This window comes from Pseudorca crassidens, chromosome 2, assembly GCF_039906515.1.
Source record: "Pseudorca crassidens isolate mPseCra1 chromosome 2, mPseCra1.hap1, whole genome shotgun sequence".
NCBI lineage: Eukaryota > Metazoa > Chordata > Mammalia > Artiodactyla > Delphinidae > Pseudorca > Pseudorca crassidens.
Genome location: NC_090297.1, coordinates 133,935,723 through 133,963,424, shown reverse-complemented (window position 1 = coordinate 133,963,424; position 27,702 = coordinate 133,935,723). Strand labels below are relative to the sequence as shown.

The following is a 27,702-nucleotide window of genomic DNA, read 5'->3' as shown; positions in this document are numbered from 1 at the left end:
GGAAGACGGATTCTATTTTCAGAAATGGTGAGAAGTGAAAGTGTCATTTTTTGGAATCTATGAAATACAGTACTAGCAAAGAGGGCCTCTATGGGGACTGGTCATATTATATCACATACTTGGAGTGGGGAGATACAGTTGGAAATATTATACCCTTGACCTCTTTTCCCCAAGGCCCCATCTGTCAGCATGCCAGGGCACATCCTTGTTCTGGGATAAAGAAGAGCAACTGAAGTTTACCCAGATAGAAGCTTCCCCATACCAACAAAATCCTTGTCAACTATTTTAGAAAGAGGAAAAAAATCAACTTAGAGCATTTATTTAAAAGTTAATGATAAAAATGTAAATATGGAAACAAACTATCCCCACACAATCTATATTTTTAAGTAATTTATTCCAATAGAAATATTTCAGAAAACTGTACTTAAATTCATTTTAAGTTAGATTATGCAAACACACTGAAGATCTCACACTCACATTTGCATATTAAACAGAAACAAAAAGTGAGAGAGGAACCAAGCTGCACGTCACTCCAGGAGGTCATAGTGCAAATGAGTACTTCATCTTTGTACCTCAAGTTAACCGGGATGAAGGAGAATAAAAATGGCTTGTGTTTTCCTGTATATTATCATCATTGGATATTCATCCCCACAGATGCTTTTATCTCCTTTAGATTACACTGTGAACGAGTTCCCCACCCCCTCCCCACACATAACATACTTCAGTCGGCTGTAAAACAATGGATTTGTCAATAATCAAGGTATAGAAACTCTTTTGAGTGTCTGGTGACTTATTATCAGCTACTCTGTCAGACCTAGTAAGTCAATAATTACTGGACTGTATCTGTGAATAGTTCTAATAAGTGGTATCTTCATGGGAAAATTAATATTTGTTACCTCATATCTAAAGCACAGCTAAGTACGAAATTTTCTACTTGTCTATTTTGAAAAAAAGTTCAATCCCAAAACATTCTAATTATGTATTCCTTTAATCCCATCACCACTTTGCAGTCCAAATGACTAGAATCAAACTTTAATTTCTACTAACAACCCCTAAGGACGAGTTAACCCTTCATTTGGCTTTAAACACTAAATTTACTTGCCTATTCTAGAACATACTAGCCCTTTAAAAAATGTGAAAATAGCATCTTGACTCAGTTGAACAAGGGTAGCTCCAGATCTTGCAATAATCTCGGAGAAGCAAAATGTTTCCAGGCTTTGCTTTTACTGAGAATTGGCTTACTCTCTTAACTTCTCTTTAATTTATATTTTGGAGCTGTTTTCACTTTCCTGACATAGTATTTTCAAGTAAACAATAACTGGTAGGTTAAGTGACTGCTTGTTTGGTCTGAGTCTTATTTAAATATAAGAATGTACTGAACTAAATCTCACTTCTGGGAAAAGGGACTCTCATTTCGGAATTTCAGTAGCTTTAACAAAACCCAAACAGATCTTTCTGGCTGTACTGTATTCTTTTAAGGATTTTCTGAAAGGACATAATTAAATCTATGTTCAAAACAACAATTTCAACAACACAAAATAAAAATAAACTCAGCTGGATGGATGCTCTTCAAAGTTGTTCTCAGGAGTGCTCATCTAAAGGCTGATTTGGTGGGTTTAATTTTAATCTTCTACCCTGGAAGGAGAGGAGCAGGGACGGAGCTTGTCTGAAAAGACTCAAAGCCAAGGTGGAATGCAACAATTACCTAGAGTGATCTGCACACATTTTCTTAGACCTGCTGTGAGAAAGAGTAAGCTGGTGGAGAGAGGGATAGCACACACTCCTGAAATAAGAGGAGTAACAGGGCAAGTGATTATTGTCATACTCGATGCCCTAAAGTTGGTCTGCAAATTGATAAGGCACTGACCAAATCTTCCCCACACTACATACTTGAGATACCAGTGTAATGAAATTGCTTTCCAAAAGCTTAAAAGTTTGCATGCACAGATGTCTTTCATTGGAATCCTCTAACAAGAGAAAAGTAATTACTTTAGACACAAGCCATTTTTAAGGAAGCAAAACCAGAAATACTTAAATCATTTTGAAAAGGTTGACTTCACACAGAAAATAATTATCACCAATGTGATTAAATAACAATGTTTGTTAGAAAAAAACAGAATACTACTCTGGCTGTAAAATTATAAATTTACTATGTTTGAAAGAAATATAAAAGAAGAGAGAGAGAGAGAGAAAATAAAAGCAAACCCTAAAAGATCACTGAAGAAGTCAGACAAACCTCACCACTTGCTTTGTATCACCTATTCATGCAACAGCTGTACTACTGTTCCACGGGGACACAGTAAAAATTCATCTTCATTTTCAAAAAGGGATCCAATTATTTCAAAAGCCTTTGAAGCAGAGAATTTTTTAAAATTGATGATTATCTTCTGTTAAGCAACGCTGGTACCCCTTGTTTGCAGAAGAAGATAATATGGTGGTTTAAAAACTCGTTGTAAAGGAATGTGCCTCAAAAAAACAGGAAGGAAATCAATAGTGGATACATTCTTCTAAAAAGTTAATGGATTAAATCTACTATTATTGTCGATTTCTAATTAATATGATGTCCTATAGTGTTGTCTTCAGTAGTAAAGGCATATTTAACTTACAGATTTAACCTTAAAAAAGAAAAAAGAAAAAAGACTTCCGCTCAAATCATTTGGCCAGGTAAATTCTAGTAATCCTAAGAGAGCAATAGGCCGGGCTGCTCTTGGAGGGCCCTGGTTTCAACTAATACATAAGGTGTATACACTAGAGACCGTAAACATTTTTTCCTTCTATAACAGTGCACCTTGGGCTCCTTTATAAATCTTCTAGAAGAGGAATAAAGCCACTTACAGAAACTTTGCAGCTACAAACACCCTAGTTCTTGACATACAAAAAGACACAATACCAAGACAGTCCATACAGAAAGTAGTGCAATAGTCATATGGCATTTTCCACACAGGAAAACATTTGTCATTGAAGTACATGCCTGGGGAGTAAAAAATACTCAAACTCAAATTGCTTGGATCCCTTTTTGCAATGTTTACGCAAATAATATCTACACAGTGAAGAAAATGTAATAGGAAGGTGTGTTTGATTGGTTCTTTTAATTCTTACAGTTTGGAGGTACGGTAAAAATAAAGCCTCTGAAAAAAATAAGCAGAACTCAAACAAAGAGGGAGCATGAGACCAAAAACAGTGCTCTTCGAGGTCAGCAGTTATTTTTATAGTTGTATTTTAAAAACTGTTATGTTACTTCTGCATGAAAAATAAGCTTCCATGTTCAAACAAACAGTTAAATAAGATGTGCCTCAAACTGTATTTTGGGTGGTATTATACTATTACACCAGGCTGGATAATATACCAATCATTATGTTTACCAAAAAGTAGCTTAAATTATAATGGAATTTCCAATGAGGTCTTCTTGACTTGGAGAGAAACAAATGAGCTTAATATTGGTGGAAATTTCAAGCTTTTGAGTCGCTACTTTACAAATTTATTAAGGGTAGGCCTTACAAGAGGAGAAAAATTTCACCTTCCCACTAATACACTGCCTAAATATTTAATATATTTTGGTAACATTTATTTTTCCTTGAATTATTATTAGGTCTCATTTGGTGAATTACAGATAAAAAATTCACCTACACTATTTTAATTCACTTCCTTCACTGATCTTTGCTTCAAATGCTAAATTCACCTTAAAAAGCAATGAGCAATCTTTTGAATGGACAAATTTGAAGACAAAAATAATGGTGACGTCCGCTGCACGGTTCAGTTTCAGTCAGTCAGAGGCCACAAATCTATACATGGACTTAGTCACCAAACCTGAACACTGTTCTCACGCTGCACAAGCAGCCTCATGTTCAGCGCTGAAAATATCAAACACATCTTCCAGTGGAGCTCTCTCTTTGGCAAAACTGTGGGCTGTCAGGCTCTGACTTCCAGGTGCATCTCTCCACAGAAACTTATCTACTTTAGCTTATTCATGACAAACAGAAAACATAATAAAAAATCCACAGGGTTTTCATCCACAGTGTTTTTTAAAAAGCACATACACTGTTAAAAACACTTATTTCTGAAGAGAAATAAACAAGAAAATTAAAACAGAAGTCAGATGTGCAAGGTCTACAGAGTAATACTGCTATGCTGGTTATGCAGAGGGCCTCTTCTCAGCGCCCAGTGTGGGCTATGCTGGGAGATAAAATCACTAGCATAGGCCACATTTTGCCCTCTTCCAGCTCATGTCACTTTTCACAAAACCAGAAGTAATGGTATTACTAACTGTGCTATATGAGAAAGATATTTGAACTCTTAATATCCTTTCCAAACAGAACACTAAATTTAAAAACTAAGCACTCAGGGAAAGCTCTTCTACTTTCCAATGGAGAGATTTTTTAGCTAATTATTCTAATAAGCAATATTTTCTATTTACGTTTCATGGATTCAAGGATGAAATACTTATGATTAAAAAAAAGCATAAAATTCTCCAAGAATACAATCTGAAAAATTTTATGTGAGGCCCAAAGTAATAGAAGTCTATCAGAAGTTACCAGTCAAAAAGCACTTCTTACTCTGGGCCACAGCCAAAATCCATGATGCCTCATGAGTTTGTAACATCCAACACACAGCCTTTTTTCAAGTGCCAGTTTTTTGTTAAAACTCTAAGGCATTTCACCTGCAAACATTTTTTGTAACTTAACATTTATTTCAAAAGTTAAATGCATTATTGCATTAAAGAGCTCTCACAAAACTGCTTGATCAACTACTGACAAAATATGGTTTCATTGTAAGGACCTATAGTAAGTTTTGAGAAAAATGTTTGTAATAAAGGAAGCTTAAGTAGGAAGGAAAGTTTTGATACTTAAAATTCCCAGCATCTCAGTCTTTCACCTTTTTCCCTTTGAAAATTATTTTGTATGCCTTATAATAAAATACATACATGCATACGTACATACGTCGACTCTCTTTTAAACAAATGTGATCCTGAATCTCATATTGATCAAAAATAATGAAAATGAATAACAAAAAAAATAACTGGCATTGTGCACATGAAACACTGTAAAGGAAACTATCCTGATAAAATATCAATACATCACCCTTGATGATAAAAATCACCTGTGAGTGATAGAAGGGGTAATCCAATTCACTTGAAAAATGTAGTTATTGTAAAATCTTCTTAGAAAAGTTTAGGTAGGGATTACAGTTCTCTACTAAGCAGATCTGTGGTCCAACAATGAACTCATATAGAAGGCCAAGCTTTAAACCCAGCTAAAAACAACCATGTTTTCTGGAGCCCACTTGAAAAAAGTGTCTGGCATATGAACACTCAGCCTTTATACCTCCTGCAGGAAATAATGTACCCCAAACAGTACTAAATTTCAGAAGTTTAGTGTTTTTAAAAATCTCCCCTCATCCAAAACAACCCCCCCCCCCAAATCCCAAACAAACTCCAACAACTCACGTTATTAACATTTCTAATTCCTACACTCTTGTTGTGAAAAAGCGAGTGAGGCTGCAGACTAATGGAAGCTCAAGCAAACCTTTCCGCTAGGCTGCTGGTAGAACCCTACTAAGCTGGAGTAGCTTTAAACCTCACTTTAAACCCAGCTCCTAATGTAACCCATAAGAAATATGTTTTTCTTTTTAAAGTGTATCTAAAAAAAGGCGATTCTCCCCTCCAAAATTAGTACAAAGTTAAAAGAAATGCAAATTAGCTACGATCTATTCCAAGCACAGCACCGCCAGAAGATTCACACACACTATTTGGTGTTTCATGTTGGTTTTCCTTTCATTCTTTTAAGGCAGTGGTTTCCACAGGTCAGTTCAGAGATAAGAAGCATGGTCCATGGCAGTTTGTTTTGCAACTCCAATTTGTTCTCTGGGAATATCTCACTTCATTCCCTGAAATTAGTGCTTTTTTGGTTCAGAACTCCAGAGGCTGAGATGGAACCTCTGGGCTCTTCCTGGCACAGGATTGGTTTATAGCTGGCGCTCTTTCATCAGGTCCTTGCTTTCACTTAAGATAACAGTTCACCTTGTTTTTTATCAGGCTTTTACTCAAAAGTCATCAAGTTTGTAGGAACCTAAAAAATATAAGCATTACAAACTGACAGTATTTAAAAGGTGTTTTTCAAAGTACTATTTCTTATATTTCCTTGTCATTCTAAGTAAGCCCAAATATTAAAATCTTTCTGACCTAAATATCTTTTTAAAAAAGGAATTTGATAGAAGGTACTGTAATTGTTTATGAATAATGAATAAAATACACTAGAACATTTTTGAGAGGAAGTCACTGAGATGAGTTAATACTTTTTCCAATAAATTGAAATCCGGGTGGGAAAAAGGGCAGAGACAGTATCTTTCTTGTCTAACACAGGAGAGCTCAGGAGATGTTTGCTGAGTGAATAAATGAATGAGGAAAGAGTAAGTATGGCCGTAGTAGTGTATGAGATTCCACACAAAATGCCTGTCATCATTTATTTTTTCATTATATGTATTACAATGAATTCCTACATGCAAATTTTAAAATGCAGCACAGATAATTTTATAACAAACATTACTAAGAATTTCTTTGTGAAATCATCATGAAAATGAGTATAAAAGAATAAAACTCATTGCTAGATAAACTCTTACCTGAAACTTTGTGACTCTGAAAAATCTATAGGTTATATAACAGTTTGCTGCTTATAGACTGGATCAAATTTAATTTGATTTCTTTTAAGTCTGAAATTCAACAATAATTCTTAGAAATATGAATATATTTTGTTTTTAAAAATTAATGAACCCTCTAGTCAAGGACTAAAGAGGGCTTCACCATGCTAAAAAAAAATGCTCTTAACTTTTACTACCAGTTTTCCAAAGTTGTGCTGGTAGAGAAATTCATGCATCAGTGGTCATTACTCTGTCCTTTAAAAGAGCTTAACAGTTCCCACACTTTAGCAACCTTTTTCTGAAAACCTGGGATGCTAAAAAAAAAAAAAAGATTAATCTCTTATGTGTGTCAGCTTCTGAATGAAAAATTATTTGACAATATAATCATAACTGAACTATAAATACAACAGTACAAATCCAAGAGTGCTTAAATTAAAGTATAAGTTCTCAGGGTCTGGTTCTAAGAAAACCAATATTTTAATAAAGTAACACTTTCATTTCCTCCTAAGTTGCCTGACTATGGTTTAAGGTGTTGTACCTGAGTTAGAGTCTTCTACTAAAAGTTTTCAAATTTCACAGCTTCTATTTATAAATTTGCTACTTCTCTGATTCTTCCAAGTATAGGAACAAACAAATTAAAAAAACCCCATTTATACACATCTGGTTGGCTTATTCAGTAGCAAAGTCCACTAATATAATAAAAAGAAATTGAACCTCTATGCTGGTACGCATACCCTGTCTAGATTAATCTTGAAACTTGAGATTGAAAAGAAATGATACAGTACTTTAAGCTACATTTAAAGAAAATGTACGGCATGGAGCTGAATCCTGAAAAACTTGGTTTAGGCAAAAGAAGGTTTGTTTCCTCCATTCTGTCCCAGACACTAACTTGACAGGGGCAAGAAAGTAATTTTTGCTCTATGGTATTTCATGTCCTTAAGGGACATTGTTAAGAATGGTACCAAATATTGCTATTAGTCTTTCATATATTTTTGAAATAAAAATTGTAAGAGAACAAGGCCCATTCCAACAATATTTAAGAAGAATGAATCTATAGGATGAAGACAGAGTTTGTGTCATCTCAGGTCCACGATTTTTTACTTGTTTGACCCTGTGTAGGTCATTTAGGATTTCCGAGCCTTAGTTTCTTCCTTTATCAAAAAAGGGATAATAACTTGGGTCCTGATAGCACACAGTGGAAAATACGTTTATAACCTTTATAAACTTGTATAATGTATTATATTATTCAAAATTAGCTATTGATAACACTTACCATATACTTCTGTATTTCAGTACCTTAAGACAATAAAATTTTCAAATATATTCAACTGAAAACTGGCCTAAAAAAGTCTATGTTTATTTATGTCTGCCCTACCAATTCATGGTTCAACTTTAAATCTGCAACCGGGTTTGGGGAAAACACCACTATGGATTCATTCCCCTTTGTAGCTGAAAGCCTTTGAGTTAGACCATCTTTGTTTCAGTAAAAATAAAAACAAACAAAAAGTCCACATAGTTTTGGGTTTCACTGCAAGCACAGGAACCCGCATAAAATTGTCAATAGAACAAGTAAAGACAAATCAGAATAATTTTTGTTAAGGTGCCATCATATTTTTACCTCTCTAGAGTCTCCTTGCCTCCCACTACATTCTCCCAACAAGGGCTACAGTTCCCTGTTTTGAACACCTGAAGCTTGTTCCATCTTCAGGGTCTTTGTGCACTTACTCTTCCCTCCACCAGAACTTTGTTCCCCCTTATCTTCACATGGCCCTTCCTTCCTGTCATTCATGTCACTGTCATCTCCTTAGGGAGATCTTTGCTGTTCACTCTTATTTATTTAAAGTCTGTCTCTACTCCCATCACTCCGTATCATGTAATTCTATTTTGTTCATACCGTTTTTACTACTTGAAATTTTGTTATTTGTTCGCTTGTTTATTACCCATCTCCTCTCTAAAATGTGGACTTCATGTCTTGCTGACTGTGGTCAACAAGAAATAGAATATGAACAGTTTCCCTACTTCACTCCAAAAATGAGTCCACTTACTTCTCTTTGGAACTCTTTTAAATATATTCGCAATTTATGGACTATTTTGAGGGTTAAGAGAGATGCTTACCTGTTGTTTGTTACTTTGGCAGGCTGCACTCAAGTGCTTAAACCACAGCATTGCATTCATCCTACTGCCAGCTTGAAATTTGTATGAATTTCCTAAAATTATTGAAAACAAAGGGAAACAATAAAAATTGATGACAGTTCTCCGTTTAAGAATTCTAACACCTGATTTTCCAATACATATAAAACGAAGAGTTCTCTGTGCTACATTCACGTGCTATCATTTATGCAGAAAGTCACTGTTTTGCTGTTTATGAATTGGAAAAGAAGTATTTTGCCTCCTTAAATGCTCTTTAAAGTATATTTAAATAAAATAATTGTTTGGGGCTTCCCTGGTGGCGCAGTGGTTAAGAATCCACCTGCCAATGCAGGAGACACGGGTTCGATCCCTGGTCTGGGAAGATCCCACATGCCGCGGAGCAACTAAGCCCATGTGCCGCAACTACTGAGCCTGCACTCTAGAGCCCACGAGCCACGACTACTGAAGCCCGTGTGCCTAGAGCCTGTGCTCCGCAGCAAGAGAAGCCTCCGCAATGAGAAGCCTGCGCACCGCAACGAAGAGTAGCCCCCGCTCACCGCAACTAGAGAAAGACCGCACGCAGCGAAGACCCAACGCAGCCAAAAAAAAAAATAATAATAATTGTTTGGCTTCTCTAGATTTGTATGAGTGGATGAGAGTGCAGGATATCACTTCTCAGCACTATTTAGATGATCTAAATATTAGTAGATGCTAATACTGAATTTTTATAGGCCAGAATGCTTTAACATGTTTAACACTTAAATATTAGCTATTTAATGTGATTAAGGATTAATCAGCTAACATCAATATAACCTATGCTTTTAGTTTTTAGTTAACATTTGTCAAAATTATTAGAGAAATTTCTAGGTCTAGTGAGGGCTTATGTGAAAAATCTGAGAAGGCAACTTTTTCTCTTTTAGAAAATTAGAAATTCATTTGTTTCATGTGTGCTGTAGGTATTTAGACCTTATGTTGACTCTAATTCAAAACTGACACATAATAAGGATATTTTATATGTTTATATGTATTAAGGTAATAAACTGAGAAAAGAAGAAAGGACTTATGTAGTACAGGTGCCCTAAGTTGAGCTTAATTCCCCTTTTTCACTGACCTGAGTTCTTTTTATCTCCCAATTCTTACTGAGTGCTACTCTTTCCTTTATAACTGAATTCAATGGCTCAAGAGCCTCATCTATATGCAGGCGTTATACAGCTCTTCTTTGAGATTTTCTCAAAGACTTTTTTTCACTTTCAGAGGCAACAGCTTTCTTCACCAAATGTTTAATTACTAAAATAACACTGTTTTGCTTGTTAAACACAGATGCAAACATTAGATCAACCTAAATAGCAGACGTATCTGATCAGCTGGCCACAGCTGCCATTTACCTACTCTCTCCTCCCTGAAAAAGACCATCAGTACAGACTTCATAAAAACCTTGTACTCTGAAACGGTTCTGTCAAACACACTAAGGAACTGATGGAAGACAAATAATTTGTTAACTGAACCCCATGAAAATGATCTTTTATAAATAATGAAGGCCTTTGGGATTGGCAGGGTGGAGGCTGGGGCTTTGAATTCAGAATGTTGAGTAGGAGCTCCTTACTCTGTAAGTCAACCTATTTCATCTAAAAACATAACATTTTGCTATTATTTTTTTCTGCACTTTTTCTGCATATTTTCTTAAATTTTTACTTAAAGTACCACAATATCCTAAAAGCAGAATATCTGTGGATATGCATTCTAAATAAACAGAAGTCAGAGTATAATTTTACAGTCAGTAAAAGGTAATATAACTTCATTTTAGTAGTAGTGAGCTGCTGAAGTGGAAGATTCTGGGCAGATATGAAAGAATTTTCTTTCTGGCTTCCTTTGTGGTGCTTATCAACAGCTGGCAGATTTTACGAAGGAAGAGCTGCAACCACATTAGGATCTGTTCTGATGACCACTGAGGTTTCCACAACTGGCACAGGCAGGGTGAGAAGGTATGATCTGATTCTACTACACAGCCCACCCTCCAACCTCTCTCATCCACTTTTAAAGTTTTAAAGTTTTTAAAACTCCTAGGGTCAATAGCCAACACTTTCACTCATAAATGTCTCTATACATTGTAAGCTAAGTATTATAATTAAAATTATACTTATTTGGAAAGTGGTTTGAGTCAAATTACCAATTTAATTAAAAGTAATGGAATAAAAATCATTTAAAGGAAAACTTCTGCCACATTCAGAGCTTAAGAATAACAAATGATCTCAGAATATAAATGAAGGGGTACTGCATATTGTAAATCTGAGATTTTAAAGTTAACAGTGGTCTATAGATTCTCAAATTCCCTCCTTCCTTTTCTGGTTATTAGCTCTCTAGGGATTATTTGGGTTTTTAATTTCAAGCTTATGCCCATGTAGCAAAGAAAATAAGCTTATTTAATAAGCTTATTAAATAAGCAATTAATAGATATTGATATCTAAAAATATTGCTATCATTAGTATACATTACATTATGTGACACAAATATTTCCCAAGAGAGTGAACTACACAAACAATGCCCCTAGTCGTGCATTCCAGTTAAACTATTGATAAATTTTGGCTTATCGAAAGTTGTGTACATGCAATACCTTAAGCCCTAGTTATTTTAATGATTCACCTTTCTCAGAGTCAGTCAGCAAGAAGAGATCTGGATGTTCCGGGTCATCAGCCATCATCACCATCCATCCTACTACAGACACGTTCTTATTTGATGTTGATTTGAACTGAGAGATAAAAAAAATAATTAATGGAAACAAAATTTATGGCTTATTATATGTAAAAATTAACTGTTAGAGAGCATATTTTCAGTTTCTCCTAGAGAGAGACGAGATTTCATGCTGGTCAGGTCTGCTCCCGGTCTCTTACTACTAAATTCCATGTAGGCATGCCCTCTTCAGATAGTCTCTTATACTTTCCAGATCTTTCCCAGCTTCAACTCTTCATCAAAAGTTAACTGTCCTAGCGTCCACTCCCAAAGACCATGATCTGTTAGTAGATCTGGTAAATTTTTCTCTATTGTTTTTTTTTTTTGTTACTGTGCTACACCTCACCCCTTCGTTATAGGAAACACACTTTCATTTTAATAGAGGTGTTATCTCCACACACACACCCTTTACTGAATATAACTGACATATAACATTGTATAAGTTTAAGGTGTACCAATGTAATAGGGGTGTTATCTTAAACCTGATAACCTGATGATTTAATGAATCAGCACCGCCATCACAATTCTTAATAATATATTCTTGCCTGTATTTCTCAAAAAGAAGGTATTCTTAGCATGCTTGTCTAGTTATTCTTTTTTTTTATAAAGTTACACTTTAGTAATGGAAAAAAAAGGACTGTTATAAAAGCAAGAAATTTAAGTTAATCCTACTTATGAACATAAATGAAAAAATGTTAAATAAAATTTTGGCAAACTGAATCTAGCAGTGTATAAAAAAGCTGGTACATGATGGCCAAACTGGATTTATCCCAGGAATATGAGGGTGATTTAATGTTAGAAATCAATGACTGCAACTAAGTTCGGTTTATTTCATGAAAGCAAGCTTAGTTCAACTTTAGATAAATTGTTAAAATAAATCACCATATTAACATTAAAAGAAAAAAGTATGATCAACTCAGTTGATGTAAAATAAAACCATTTGCTAAAATATAATGCATATCTGTGTGACTTGGAATGGAACAGAATTTCCTAATTCAATAAGGAGTACCTACCAAACAAACAACAACAAACCCCCCACAAAACCCGAACAAAACAAAGCAGGAAAGAAAAAAACAAAACAAAACAAAACCCAAGCCAAAACCCTGCAACGCATGCTCAAGGGTAAAATGCTAAAAACACTTCAAAATCAGTTTTAAGACAAGGATGCCCACCATTGCTACTTCCATCCAACACTGAATTGGAAGACCTAGTCAGCACACTAAGATAACAGGAAAGAAATAAAAGGTATAAGGGTGAGGAAGAAATAAAACTGCCATTACTCACACATGATATTATCTACACAGAAAATCCACCAAGTTAATAAGAAAGATCAGCAAGGATGCTTGGAAAAGATCAATATAAAAGTCAACTGCGGGCTTCCCTGGTGGTGCAGTGGTTGAGAGTCTGCCTGCCGATGCAGGGGACACGGGTTCGTGCCCCGGTACGGGAAGATCCCACATGCCGTGGAGCGGCTGGGCCCGTGAGCCATGGCCGCTGAGCCTGCGCGTCCAGAGCCTGTGCTCCGCAACGGGAGAGGCCGCAACAGTGAGAGGCCCGCGTACCGCAAAAAAAAAAAAAAAAAAGTCAACTGCAATTTTATACACTAGAATTATAAAAGTCACTTATAGGAAAGGTACCTAGTAATATATGTAACAAAAGACATACAGGAAAGTGTAACAGTTAAGACTTTTAAGAAGACCTAAATCAACAGAGAAAAACCATGAGATGAAGAAAAAGGTTCAATGTTGTAAAGATGCCAATTCTCCCTAAATTGGTCTACAGATTCAGTGTCATTTCAATAAAAATTCCAGTAGGGTTTTATGTGGAACTTGAGAAGCTGATTCTAAAACTTACATATAAGAGCAAAGGATCAGAAATAGCCAAGACACTCCTGAAGAATTAGGCTGGACTTGCCTTGCTACACAAGACTTATAAATCTACAGTAACTGAGACCATGAGCTACTGGGACAAGGACAGACTGACAGGGCGATGGAAGTCTAGAAAGCAATCTGTGCACACAGATGCAAACTCAAACGATAAGAGTGGGCTCTGCAGATCAGTGAAGGAAGAATGGACTGTTCAATAGATGGTGCCAGGAAAATTTCTCATCCGTGCAGAAAAATCAAAATGAATGCCTATTTCATAACACATTTCACACACACACCCCTCTGACTCCAGGTGGATCAAGGATTTTAAAGCAAATTGCAAAACTTTAAATCTATTAGTAGAAATTATAGGAGAATATCTTGATGATCTCCGGTTAGAGAAGTATTTTACTTTAAAAACATGACTCAGAAACTGTTATGCATAAAGGAAAGGATAAATTTTATTACTTTAAAATTAAGAACTATTCACTAAAAACATCACAAAGAGAGTAAAAAAAAAACAAATCAAACAAATTGGAAGAAGATATTAGTAACACATAACTGCTAATAGATTAGTATCCAGAGTATATAAGGAACCTTTACCAATTAGTAAGAAAACACGCTATCCAATAAGCAAAAGATTTATCCAGGCATTTTAGAGAAGAAACATGAATGACCAACAACATGAAAAAAACTTCAAACTCATTAATAATCTGGGGTGTGTACATTAAAATCACAAGGTACCATTTCATATTTACTAGGTTAGCCAAAATTAAAAAGCCTGACAACAAGTATGGTGAGGGTGTGGAACAATGAAAAACCTCATTATGCTGTTGGTGAGTACGTAAATCAATTTGGCATTTTCTTGTAAAGTTGAACGTTTGCCTTCCTTGGTATATAATCTAGAGAACATATGCACAAAAATATTCATAGTAGCTCTGTTAGATACAGCAATAACCTGGAAAGCATCCAAATATCCATCAGTAGAATGATGAATAAATTATGGCCGATTCATAACGTGGAAGACTATTCAAGTGTGAAAAGGAATAAAGGACAGCTATATGCATCAACAGTGATGAATCTCATCAACAATATATTAAGCAACAAATGGACTGCTTAAAATTATATATGTGAATCCATTCAGGTACAGTTCAAAAATGAGATAATGTGTTAAGGAAACATATATAGTAAAATCCTGAACAAAAACAAGGCAGTGATGAACATGAAATTTAGGACAGTGATAGGCTGTGGGTGTGGCTGATAAGGAAGGAAGAGGATGCTATCTGGGAAGTCTTGGACGGTTCTGGTAATGCTCTGTCTTCTTATGCTGCGTGGAGTTATAGAGGTGTTCATTTTATTTATTATTCTTTAAAATGTACATGTATACTATATATCTTTGCATGTATATGTTTCACATTTTAAAGAAATGGGGAAAAGAAGGAACACATCACATTATTTGTAACAACATGGGTACTACAAAAATGAAAGCCAAAGGGATTAGGAAGTTTTAATACTATGGAGAATCAAATTGGCAATACTACAGAACAGCTGATTTCACAGCTAATAATTTATGTCAAAGCAGATAGCATGATTTTCTAATATTCTTTTCCTAGCCCCCAAAACATCTGCATCAATTGCTTCTTTTTTCAATTAAAAAAAAAGTAATTCAAACAGTATAAGCCCCTTTACATAGAGTACAAATGCCCTCAACCACCAGCTGAATCTCATCCCACTCCCCAGAATTCATCATCCTTTGGGGTGTAGCCATCTGGACCTTTCTCTATGCATTACACCAAAGACTGACTTTTCTGTTGCTGTTGGTTTTTATATACAAATGGGGGTATACTTACTCTGACTGGTGGTTTTTACCTATCAGTATTTCCTTAATAATAAGTATTTTCAGTGTTTGCAGATTTCTGATACTATAAATATTCCAGGAATATTCTTCTATAGATATCTGTGCACTTGTTCAAGGATTTCCATAGGACAGACTTTCAGATAAAGAATCGCTGGTTATTAAGTTATATACTGACTAGAATTGTCCACCACAAAAACAATACCAATTTAAATTTCCACCAACTGTCTATGTTTCCCTACATCCTGGCTAGTGTTATATTATCAATCATTAAAATTTCTGCCTAATGGCCAAAAAAATGGGCATCTTCTTTAATCTGTGTTTTTGATACCTAGTGAGGTTCATCACCTTTTCATGTTTATTAACCATTTATATTTCACCTTCTTTATCTCCCTATTCCATTTTTCTACTGTTGTTTTATTCTTACTGAGTTGTGGAAGGTCTTTATATAGGTTACAGATTTCTTTTTCAGGTGTAGCCTTGGTTTTTAAATTTTAACTTATCAAACAGTATTTATTCACTCATTACTATGCAGAGATAGGCTCAAACATATCTGCAAAAAAATTTTTTAAATGAATACACTTCAATTAAAAATAATTTTACAGTGAATGTTTTCACCTTAAAACATTCAAAAATATAGACATAATAAAACCATAGTCCCCCTCCTTTCTTCCCAGTTATTCTCTCTTCCCAAGTCTGCTCTGCTCCTCACAGGCAAAAACATTCATACTTTAGAGAGCAATAAAACATAGAGGTGTAGGCTTCCAGATTTCCTCCTCCCGCATTTATTTATATACATATGAACAGGTATACTTTCATTAGTGACTCTTTTTCCTCCTCCAGCTTTTAATTTTGAAAAGGTTCAAACTACAGAGAAGTTGAAACAATGCTACAATGATTACCCATATATCTACATTTTTCATTTGCTTGATCTCTTTGAACATTTAAATGTAAGCTGCACACATAACATTGGACTCTAAATATTTCAACATGTATCTCCTAAGAATATATTACTATATAACCACAATGTAACATATTCAAGAAATTTAACAGTCAAAATCATATAAAGTCCATATTACAATTTCTTTGATTGTCCTAATTATGAGCTTTATAGCTTAAAAAGACTTCCTCCAAGATTAAACCAAGGTACATACATTGCATTTAGCTGTCAAGACTCTTTAGTTTCTCTTAATCTAGAACAGTCCTTCTGTCCCCCTACCCTATTCCATCTGCCAAATTTTGGTCTTAAGAATCCAAGCCAGTTGTCTTATAGGAATGTTCCACAATGTGGATTTAATTGTTTCTTCATGATTAAATTCAGGTTAAATTTTTGGCAAGAACACTACATAGATGGTGCTGTGTTTATATAAAAGATTTTAATCTCTTATCTATTGCTTATGTATAGCTAATATTTTCTTCCAATTTGTATTTTAACTGTTTGAAAATGATTAAAATTTTTTTTCCTTCATTGCTTCTAGTTCTGTGCCCTATCTTTTCTATCCTAAAATTGATACTAAATATAAACATGGACTTGTCTCTATACTCTATTTTGTTCTTATAATTTTCTTTAATCTTAACAGTTTAAATTAGAAAAGATGAGGAATACAGTCCATTTCCTCGGCACTCAGTTGGGCTCCCTTCACAGCCCACTATGCTCTAATTTCTAAACATTTCATATGCATTATTTATCACTTCATATAATTAAAAGCCCAAACTAGCATATTATTATTCTCTATGTATAAGTACCAATGCCAAACACAAAAAGATATTTAACATATGTATTAGAGGACAAATTCAGTTATTTAATCAATTCTCTAATTTGGCTTCTTTCTAATTAAAGTTAGGAAAAAGCAAAAAAAAATTTACCTTATACATTTTACTTCTTTATCATAGTCAACTTCTTTATAATAAGTGAAATCCAGCCAAGTCTCTGGAAGTGGCTAAGTGAACAGTTAACTATATCTGAAGATGACAATTTAATTTAGCTATATCACCCTTTTTTTTCCCCCCTCCTTTGAGTACAGCAGTACTAACCAGAGGCAATTACTCTGTAAAACGTTCTAGTGAAACTAAACTGTAGCTTTGTCAGGTATGTGAGCATTATAGTCAATTTGACTAGAATACAAAAAACAGTCCTTCACCTCAATGTGAGGACTATATCTAGATAATTCTAACATAAGAGTGAGCAAAAAAGTCAGTGCTCAGGAATTTGTATGATTCCATTCAGGTACAATTAAAGAATGACACAATGTACTGTTTAAGGAAACATATGTGGTAAACTCTAAAGAAAAGCAAGACAATGATTAACATGAAATTCAGGACAGTGACAAGGTATGGGTACCGCTGATAAGGAAAGGTAGGTGATGCTATCATATGGCACTTCCCACATTCATTTAAACCGAAAACGTATTCTCCTCTACCCCTGGTGTGATTAAAGGGCTAAAACTGTGAGAATAAAGAAAAGCTTCTCTAATGATAATGTCTGAAGTTGAACTTGTAACTGGCCTCATCCAACCAAACTTCAAACTAGGGATTATTCTTACTAAAAGGAACAAAACAAAACAACAACAAAACAAAAAAACACTGAATCCCAGTAAATTTAGTCAAAGTGTTTGGTGAAGTAATACCTGATATTAAAATGTATACAAGTAATGTGTGTGTATTATAGTTTTTAAGAGCCATTGTTAGAATAAAAAAACATGAAGTGATAAATGCCCTCCCCCGCCGCCCCCCTACCGCCTCCAAAAAAAAAGAAGGTGTTCTCTGAATTATGCAGTATCACTGGGTAACGTATAAGTAGTAAAAGAACTTAATTTTTTTTTTTCAGTGGCTTACCTTTCCTCAGTATGGTAAACCACTTAATTCCCCCCCCACCCCCAAAATACACAATTTAGAAATAAAATTCCTCTCCAGGGGACTGTGTTAACGCAACATGGAAAATGGAAACTTAGTTTTCCATTTTCAAATACTGTATCACTGGCATAGAAAAAACAGCATGCAAAAAAAAAGATTTATAGGAAGATTCTACATCTGGAGAAAAGAGCATTTCAAAGCTTCTTTTAAACACAAGAAGGTGATCACAGTAACCTTAGTAACTATTATTCCTCTTCACTGCTGGGAAAATCACTCAAACAGAGACTGAGGTGGAAAGAACCAGAGATGCTGGTCCGAATCTTTCATATTTTACAAATTAGGAAACGAGACTCCAAGGCGATAGTTTTCAACCATTTTCTGACCCAAAAAACCCAGGTTTGAGAGGGCTTGGAAGTGAAGATAGATACTTGTAGTGTGCAGTTTTGACATTTGCAATGGAAAAATAGCATTCAAAAACGAAACTACAAAATAAGGAAGTTGTTCCAAGACCTTCCTTGGAATGGTCTTACTAAACAAAAATAATTCCATTATAATATTCCAACAAGGAAAGTGTAAGAACTTCTGGGTTAGAATGTGGGAAAAAACCGAAACCCTTGCATCGCATTAGACCTACTTTCTTTACAACCATGAAGAGGCTGTGAAAGTATGCTAACAACTTGGAACAGGAATACTTACATGTTTTCTTTCTGTAGCCTTTAGAGATTTGGCAGCATAGTAGAAAAGTTGTGTCCCACACAAAGCTGCCCAATATTTCGTCCAAGATGCTACCTGGAGAGGACAGACACATGAATATACTACGCAAATGCTACTGGCTTCTCAGTCACTCTGCTTTCTCAGTGCCAAAGATCTTTAGCTCCACTTCACTTCCACCACCTTAGCTTCGAGTTTCATCACTTCTGAAATCTTTATCTCAAATATTCTTATCACGTCCACTCAATACATTCTACTTAGGACTGACCAAACAAAATTGGCTGAATTCTATTTTTTGGGGCTGTCACTCTGTTTTCTATTTCTTCTAAAATTACTACTTAAAATACTTCTTAACGGGATATATTTTCAAGGTTCTCTAAGAACTATATTAGGGAGCAAAGAGAAGTACAGGAGCATCTTGATTTAAACACCCAAAATGTATGATTTAACCAAAATCTATATGGCAGGTATAATAACACTTTAAATTAAATAACATTGTGAGGCAAAGGTGTATCTTAAATTATTTCAACTGTATTATATATCTGAAATATATTTTATTTCAACTGTCTTCATATTTTTTAGGGTCCTATTCATTTGCTTAATTTTAGAACGTGTATTAAAATATATTAAATTCTTACTGTAGGCTTTTTGCCTTCTTTTAACAAAGTTTTTCTCCTGAGAACACCTTGAATAGTAACAGCTCCTGGATATAAATGTACTGCCAAATCTTCTGATTCTGCAGAACTATAATAATGAAATGAAGAAAAGAACATATAAGCGCTTTAGTGATTATCAAGTAGGTACTTAAATAAAATGTAATTATTCTTAATTTTAAAACTGTTACTTTATTCAGAATAAGAAGACACTGACAATTATAAAGGCTTACTGATCTGAAATTTGTAAGCTGTCACAAAATTAACAGGAAGTTACTGAAGTCAGCAGATGGTTAAAAAACACATTTTATTGCATATCTGAACAAGTATAATTTAGAAAGAATACAGAGATTCACCCTAGTAAAGATTAAATTAGGGATTTAAGACTTTTCTTCTTAACATGCCACACTGCAGCACTGCTGAAACCTTTTTTTCCCCAGTAGAAACTTAAGTCCTAGTGGGAAAGATGAGGATTCTATTTGTTAAAAGTATTTATGCATATAAAACTCAAAATAAAAATAGCAGAATCAAAAGGAAAAAAGCAAAAGAAAACCCATGCTTAATTCTAAAATAGGTGAAAGAAGTAATGAAGGCGATTAACAACATATTTAAAAAACCAACTTTCTGCAATAAAATTTGATGACATTTTAATGTCAGCAATGCATCTAAGTGATTATAGCTTAACAGCTCTCCAAGAAAGGAATAACTCCAAACTCAAGATTTCTTTTTCTTGTATCTTAAGAAAACCGTCACAAAATAATAATCAAACATCTAAATCTCTCTTCCCGACTCATTTAAGGTCCAACAGTTAAAATAAGAACAATTCCTATATAAGTCAATTAAAACATAACACACTGATTAAAAAAAAAAAATCTGTCATTCCTCCGGTCATTTGACATGAGCTGCAGAATTGCTACAACAGTGAAGAAACCTGAAGTTTGCAAGTTTATCCTTTTATTATTATTTAGGTGTCTTCAAAGTGACTTAAAAACTTAGAAACCACTAGAAATTTCATGCTGGAGCTATTTATATTCAAGGAGGTATATATTCAAGGAGATTAGACACCATTAAATTGACATAAAATTAACTTTAAAGTCTGGTATTTTGTTGTATTATGAGAATTGGTGGATTATCCATTACTGTTAACCTCTAGCCCCCAATCAATCTACCATACTTATTTTCTTCTGCAGCTAATGTAGTACAGAAAGAGACCAGGTTTAACAAGATAAACAACTGAATGAACATGAGTTTAAACACAGAAATATTATTTAATAAAAAAGACTTGTCTAAATTCAGGACCTGAAGTTAACCTGAAAAATTCTTAAAAAAGATAAATTGAATGTAGTAAATTCTTCGATTGCAGCCTTGAATAACAAGTGGATTTTTGTACTGCTTATCCAATAATCAGCAACATTAGAAAGACCTGTGCAGTTAAAAAGCGACAGATTTGGAATTATTTAAAAATGTTGACATAAAGATGCAAGTTCTAGCAATTAGCTCTGGGATCAGAAAGAATAGTTCAAATTTATCTCTAGATTAAATCTTGGAAAGAAAGTTTTCATGGGCATTTTGTTTAGTTTTTAAACCAATTAGTTGAGAAAGAACAGAAATAATATGAGACCACACCCGTGTAAGCCAATCACCAACACCAGAGGGGAGTTCTGTGACCCCTGAATGCAGGGGAATTGTACCTGCTGGCCTTCACGTGGCTTCGATAGCCATTTCGTGCCACTCTTGTCACCGGGCCGAGAGAATGGTATAATCTGTTCCTGTTGGATTCCATTATAAATTGTATATATTACTTTTACTCACACAATCATCATCAATAACCTAGAACAGCATAATAATTTCTTTGTGTAATACAGCTTTCTAAATCCTACAAAAGGATAGTATGTGATTGCTCCTCTTTCTTTTTTTAAAGCATACAGCATAAATTTCAAATTATTGTTTCTTCTACTATTGACTATAAATACTTAAAGGTGTTTATTAGTTCGAACCATATATTTATATACATTCACTTTCACAAATCTGCTAAAATAATTAAAGAGGTATTTATAACCAAACACTATCAAAGCCTGAAAAATACTTAAAATATCCTTTTGTTCATATTCCAGTTCTTGGATTCCACTTTAAATATGATACCTGGATTTATATAACAATAAATTTTTATTGTATGCCCCTATAAAGACAGCTAAAAGCAATGTGACCTATAAACTTAAAAGTAATGTGGCTTAGGGCTTCCCTGGTGGCACAGTGGTTGAGAGTCCACCTGCTGATGCAGGGGACACGGGTTCGTGCCCCGGTCCGGGAGGATCCCACATGCCGCGGAGCGGCTAGGCCTGTGAGCCATGGCCGTTGAGCCTGCGCGTCCGGAGCCTGTGCTCCGCAACGGGAGAGGCCACAACAGTGAGAGGCCCGCATACCGCAAAAAAAAAAAAAAAAAAAAAAAAAAAAAAAAAAAAAAAAAGTAATGTGGCTTAAACACCTTATTTTCCTTTCTTTTATATAAAATCCAAGAAAACTACCAAAAGAGATGAACTGAGTAATAAATAAGGCAGTCTTCTATTTCCACATCAATTAAAATGAATACATGATAAAGCCAATAAATGATAAAAATGGTATGAGTTAATATTCATCCAAAATGGCATGTGATACTTAACAAAGGAAATACACACACACACACACACACACACACACACACACACACACGTAGAAACACTGTTACTTCTTTGCCTAGGAAAAGCCAAAAGTAGCACTGTTGATAAATGATATTTAAAACAGAAAGTATTATTTTAGCAACTTAAGGGGCAACATATTTGATGTCTATTTTCGAAGTTCACTATCCACAGGTAGCATTTTAAATCCTAGTTCTTTATTCACTTTTTAATATTTCATGTCTGAGTCTTGCTGGGCAGCATTAATTTGCTCTCAAAATGTCCCAAGAGCCACTGATTTAAACTTGGCACAAGCACAGTACATGCTTTTGGCTGCAAATATCTGCAAAGCAAAACTTCTGTCAAAAGAAAAATACTGTTTTGAGATGTGAAGGTTAATACTGTTAAATACCATCTTCATAAGTAACCTGCTGGGATAAGAACAGATTATTTAACACAACACCATTCTGGTTACTCGCTCATAACTCATGCGATTTGAGGAACAATTCTGTTCATCAATGTTTCTTACTTAAATACAGTACACTCTGAAATCAACATCTGATGATATTATGTTCTTACTAGAGGGAAAGAACTAATAAGACAATTTGTACAGACAGCAAGCCAGAGGCAACTCTTGTGTTTTTCCTGTTTCAGGCAAACCCAAATAAAGAGATTGAAAGAGTTGAAAGAGAAATAATATGTAAAAACAAATTGTTAAAAATCCCCCAAAACAAAGAGAACAAAACTTAGGAACACTGACAATTAGAGTAGAAAGGTTCAAAAGTAGTTTGAAATATTAGATTTGCAAGTAAAATCTTAATCACATAATGGTGAGAAATCTTTATTAAGTTTCAAGAACAAGGATCTAATTTTCCAGTTACATCATGAAATTTACCAATTCAAGTATGTATAGTTCAATTTCAAATATATAGTTAGTATAATTGTTTTCTATTAAAAAGTGACGGACAGGGAGTTAGGTAACTGAATATATTCAACTTCATCAATTTTAACATGACATTCAAAATTCAATCTAATCTTGTTGCTTAGAAACTTAGATTGCTTAGTTTATATACAAAAGGGAGCAATTATTTTGCTCATGATTCAAGTATCTTAATATGACAATGGCAGAATGGAAATGGTCAAAGACAGTAAAATTCTAATGGATATTTTTAAAATAACAATTATTTACACTGTTTGACTACGTTTTTAGAAAAATCTTATTTTGGAAGATCAATATGGCGTATTTGCCACAAGCAGATGACAGATCTTACAGCTTAAAGCATCAAGGAAAAGAAAACAGAACATGACTTACATTATTTCAGTACAAATCTGTGTGCTTTGTGCAAACTTTGAATTAATGACAATTTAAATTTAAACTTTTAGCTGCTTTACTTACAGTATAATTTAAAATTTACTAAGTCATTTTGCTCTTGACAAATTAACTGAGAATGAATGAAGCTGACCACTCCACTAAATGCCTTAAAATTACTTAAATGAACCATAATTTAAGGAAATAATTTTTTTGTACACATATGTAGGTATGCTGTGATTGGTTATTATTATTTTTAAGTTACAATTTAAAATGTACTAAAATTCAAATATATGTGTCAAGCCTCCAAATAAACATGTCTTTACTAGATAACACTAAATTCCAGGCTTAAATATTAACTTTTTTTTTTTTTGCCACCAGCAGGAAGCCTAAAATACTCCCTTGGAGATATGTGATAAATATTATGTCTTTAAATTCACATTATCATATACTTTAAGACAGACAAAATAAACTCAAAATAGTTTAAATGGGCAATTTTTCTTACCTTTCAAAAGCAGGCCATGAAGTCTCTTCACTTAGTTCAGAGCCATCACTGCTACCTAAAATCAAAAGTTATCTTATTTTTTAAACATCGTAATTAGGGTTTGGATGTTGTCTTTTAAAAATAAATACTCTAACGGTGCTTATAAAATGACAGTCACATTATTTGTGGGTGAACATCCACATATCAATTCTTCATTCTAATAATCATGTGCTTGATTTATTTTGCAATACATTAGAATAGAGTTGACAAGACTACCCAAAATAACAAAATAGCATAAAACATTTTTGCATGTATAGTTATGGCTTAAATTCATTAGTAAACACTTTTCCTACCACCAGAGAATGTACATAAGCACAAAATTTTTCCTTATTAGGTTTGCCATAATTTAAGACCAATATAATTATGCATTTCTTACAGGTTCATGGTATACTACTTCCCTTTGTACTTTTTTAAAAACCCATTACTACCCTAAGGATAAAAAAGCTTAATGACGTTCAATTTTTGCCTTTGGGGACAAGGCAGAAGAGGACAGAATCCTTAAATTCAGGAAAAAAAAAAAAAAAAGGTGCCATAACAATGTAAAAGTTTCTCTTAAGAGACCCAGAATATCAGTTAAAATAGAAAGTTTTAAATTAGCTTAATCTGAGGGGAAAGAATTTGGAGAGTCTAAAACAGCTTAGGTTGATTTAAAAGTTATTTTAAAGATAATACTGGCTCTCAATAAAATCAATAATTAATACGTCCCTTATGTATCAAGTTGAATCGTCTATCAGACTTTCACAACCAGGGTTCTGTGAGAGGCTCAAACTTGACTACTACAAGGAACCCATTATATGTGATGGAATAACACCTCTTCCATGCATTTAGAATGGCATGAGTTATGTCCCATTCTTTGAAGAACTGAGTAACAGTCACTGAAGTAATTTTCTGGTTGTGTGGTTCAGATAAGAAACTGGAAGTAATCTGTTGCTGGCCGTGGGGTCTTGTAGGTTATCTTTTGATGTAGAATTATGTGATAAAGACTGAAAATTTAAGCATAGTTAGTATGACTTATTTGTAGAAAATAAAAGTTTCTTCCAGAAGCATGAAGTTCAGAGTGGATACACCTCCTTTATCTGGGCAAGACTACTTTAGGTTACCTAGGACATATATACCATGTTAAAAAACGTTAGAGGCCATAGTCCCAAGCACTGGTTAATTTCTCCAGAGTACTTTCTCAAAGCCTCCAAGGGATATATTAATATTGTATGTAAAAGTTACAGCTGAGGAAAAAACCTTTTTGTGATTATGAATTGCGTGTGTGTATTAACAATTACCATCTATGGTTATAGACTTTCTTTTCAGAATGTTTTAAAGCAAACACCCTGGAAGGTAATGCCTATGTCTAATGTTTTAAATTTATAAACAAAGATGTAACAATCTCTACTGCTTATCTCCTTAGCCTTGGAATAATTAAACAATAAATACAAAGGCAAAAATTGAATTAGCCTCTTCTTATTCTAAAAGACAGGTCTCTAAACTAAGACACTAACTCTAATGGAATGAAATAACTATCTTGTGGTAACAAAAAGAACATCTATGGAAAGTAAAAGCCACAAATAGAGAATAATAATCATTATAATACTTATGATAAGTATTACAGAAAAGCCAAATATTCTGTACTGAATTGAGAGCTGTAATTTTTAAAATTACTATTTTTGGCTTAAAGTGACAGGCTAAATTCCATAAGTGTAACACATTTTTAATTGGAAAAAGGTTCTTCCTCTCTTTTTTGCAAAATTATTCTGTGTATCATTTTTTCAGATTGAGGTTGATATTTACATATAGGCAATTCACAGTATTAACAGAGATGTACTTCAAGAGGCCAACTTGTCTTCTGTTTTGTAAATTTTGTCATCATTTAATCATTTGTATTTATAAAAAGGGGAATATTGGAATAAAACTGCTGAATGGAGCATTCCAGCTCCAAAGCAATTTCACTTTCAGGGTTTGAAACTCTCAAGCGTTAAAGGAAGTCAACATGTTCAAGAAAATGAACTCCTACATTTCTTTCTATTGACTGTTCATCAATATTGAAATGATCGTATTAATTATAATAGGCTTAGCCTTTGAGAAACCTGGCAATTAATCACAGAAGAAGACATTTTCCTCCATTATTGCTTTTAAAAATAAAAATAACACTGTATGGAGATTTCCTAACTCCAAACATCCAAAGAAATAATGCTCATCTAGAAGGTTCAGAAAATAAATAAAAGTTTAGGAAGTAAAACCAAACAAATTCCTCTCTTAATCTCACATCCTTTTCCAGTCCCAATTTTCTGCTCCCACTCCATAATAGCTATCCCTATTTCCTTACCTCTCATTCTCCAATCTCCAAGCTTTGCCCATACTACTCTATAAAGCAAATCTTGTCAAGGTCACCAAGTGACTTTTTTTTGTTTCTTTTACATCTTTATTGGAGCATAATTGCTTTACAATGTAGTGTTAGTTTCTGCTGTATAACAAAGAGAATCAGCTATATGTATACATATACCCCAATATCCCCTCCCTCTTGCGTCTTCCTCCCACCCTCCCTATCCCACCCCTCTAGGTGGTAAAAGCACCTAGCTGATCTCCCTGTGCTATGCAGCTGTTTCCCACTAGCTATCTATTTTACATTTGGTACTGTATATATGTCAATGCCACTCTCTCACTTTGTCCCAGCTTCTCCCCCGGCCCCGTGTCCTCAAATCCATTCTCTACGTCTGCGTGCGTCTTCATTCCTGTCCTGCCACTAGGTTCCTCAGAATCATTTTTTTTTCTTTTAGATTCCATATATACGCGTTAGCATACGATATTTGTTTTTCTCTTTCTGACTTACTTCACTCTGTATGACAGACTCTAGGTCCATCCATCCACCTCACTACAAATAACTCAATTTCGTTTCTTTTTATGGCTGAGTAATATTCCATTGTACATATGTGCCACATCTTCTTTATCCATTCATCTGTTGATGGACATTTAGGTTGCTTCCATGTCCTGGCTATTTATTGTAATTAATGCTGCAGTGAACATTGTGCGACATGTCTCCTCCTGAATTACAGCTTTCTCCAGGTATATGCCCAGTAGTGGGATTGCTGGGTCATATGGTAGCTCTATTTTTAGTTTTTTAAGGAACCTCCATACTGTTCTCCATAGTGGCTCATCAGTTTACATTCTTACCAACAGTGCAAGAGGGTTCCCTCCAGCATTTGTTTCTAGATTTTTTGATGATGGCCATTCTGACCGGTGTGAGATGATATCTCATTGTAGTTTTGATTTGTTATTTCTCTAATGATTAATGATGTTGAGCATTCTTTCATGTGTTGGTTGGCACTCTGTGTATCTTCTTTGGAGAAATGTCTATTTAGCTCTTCTGCCCATTTTTGGATTGGGTTGTTTGTTTTTTTGTTATTGAGCTGCATGAGCTACTCGTATATTTTGGAGATTAATCCTGTCAGTTGCTTTGTTTGAAAATATTTTCTCCCACTCTGAGGGTTGTCTTTTTGTCTAGTTTATGGTTTCCTTCGCTGTGCAAAAGCTTTTAAGTTTCATTAGGACCCATTTGTTTACTTTTGTTTCTTTTTCCATTACTCTAGGAGGTGGGTCAAAAAGGATCTTGCTGTGATTTATGTCACAGAGTGTTCTGCCTCTGTTTTCCTCTAAGAGTTTTGTAGTGTCTGGCCTTAGATTTAGGTCTTTAATCCTTTTTGAGTTTATTTTTGTGTATGGTGTTAGGAAGTGTTCTAAATTCATTCTTTTACATGTAGCTGTCCAGTTTTCCCAGCA

General features: G+C 34.4%; 1 protein-coding gene across 2 annotated transcripts in view; it reads right to left on the bottom strand.

Annotated features, from left to right (window-relative positions):
- Nucleotides 1-377: 377 nt before the first annotated feature.
- The window catches only part of RALGPS2 (Ral GEF with PH domain and SH3 binding motif 2), a 163,122-nt gene continuing 135,797 nt past the window's right edge, over nucleotides 378-27,702 (bottom strand). Inside the window, exons 14-20 of one of the 2 annotated variants that reach the window (XM_067728755.1) lie at nucleotides 23,896-23,950; nucleotides 21,119-21,196; nucleotides 19,413-19,518; nucleotides 18,760-18,852; nucleotides 11,404-11,509; nucleotides 8,749-8,840; nucleotides 378-6,065 (exon numbers count right to left, since the gene is read on the bottom strand). In XM_067728755.1, the coding sequence (XP_067584856.1) occupies nucleotides 6,036-6,065; nucleotides 8,749-8,840; nucleotides 11,404-11,509; nucleotides 18,760-18,852; nucleotides 19,413-19,518; nucleotides 21,119-21,196; nucleotides 23,896-23,950 (560 nt within the window). In that variant the 3' untranslated portion in view covers nucleotides 378-6,035. The remainder of the gene's footprint in view (nucleotides 6,066-8,748; nucleotides 8,841-11,403; nucleotides 11,510-18,759; nucleotides 18,853-19,412; nucleotides 19,519-21,118; nucleotides 21,197-23,895; nucleotides 23,951-27,702) is intronic. The other variant, XM_067728756.1, reaches the window with a different exon arrangement.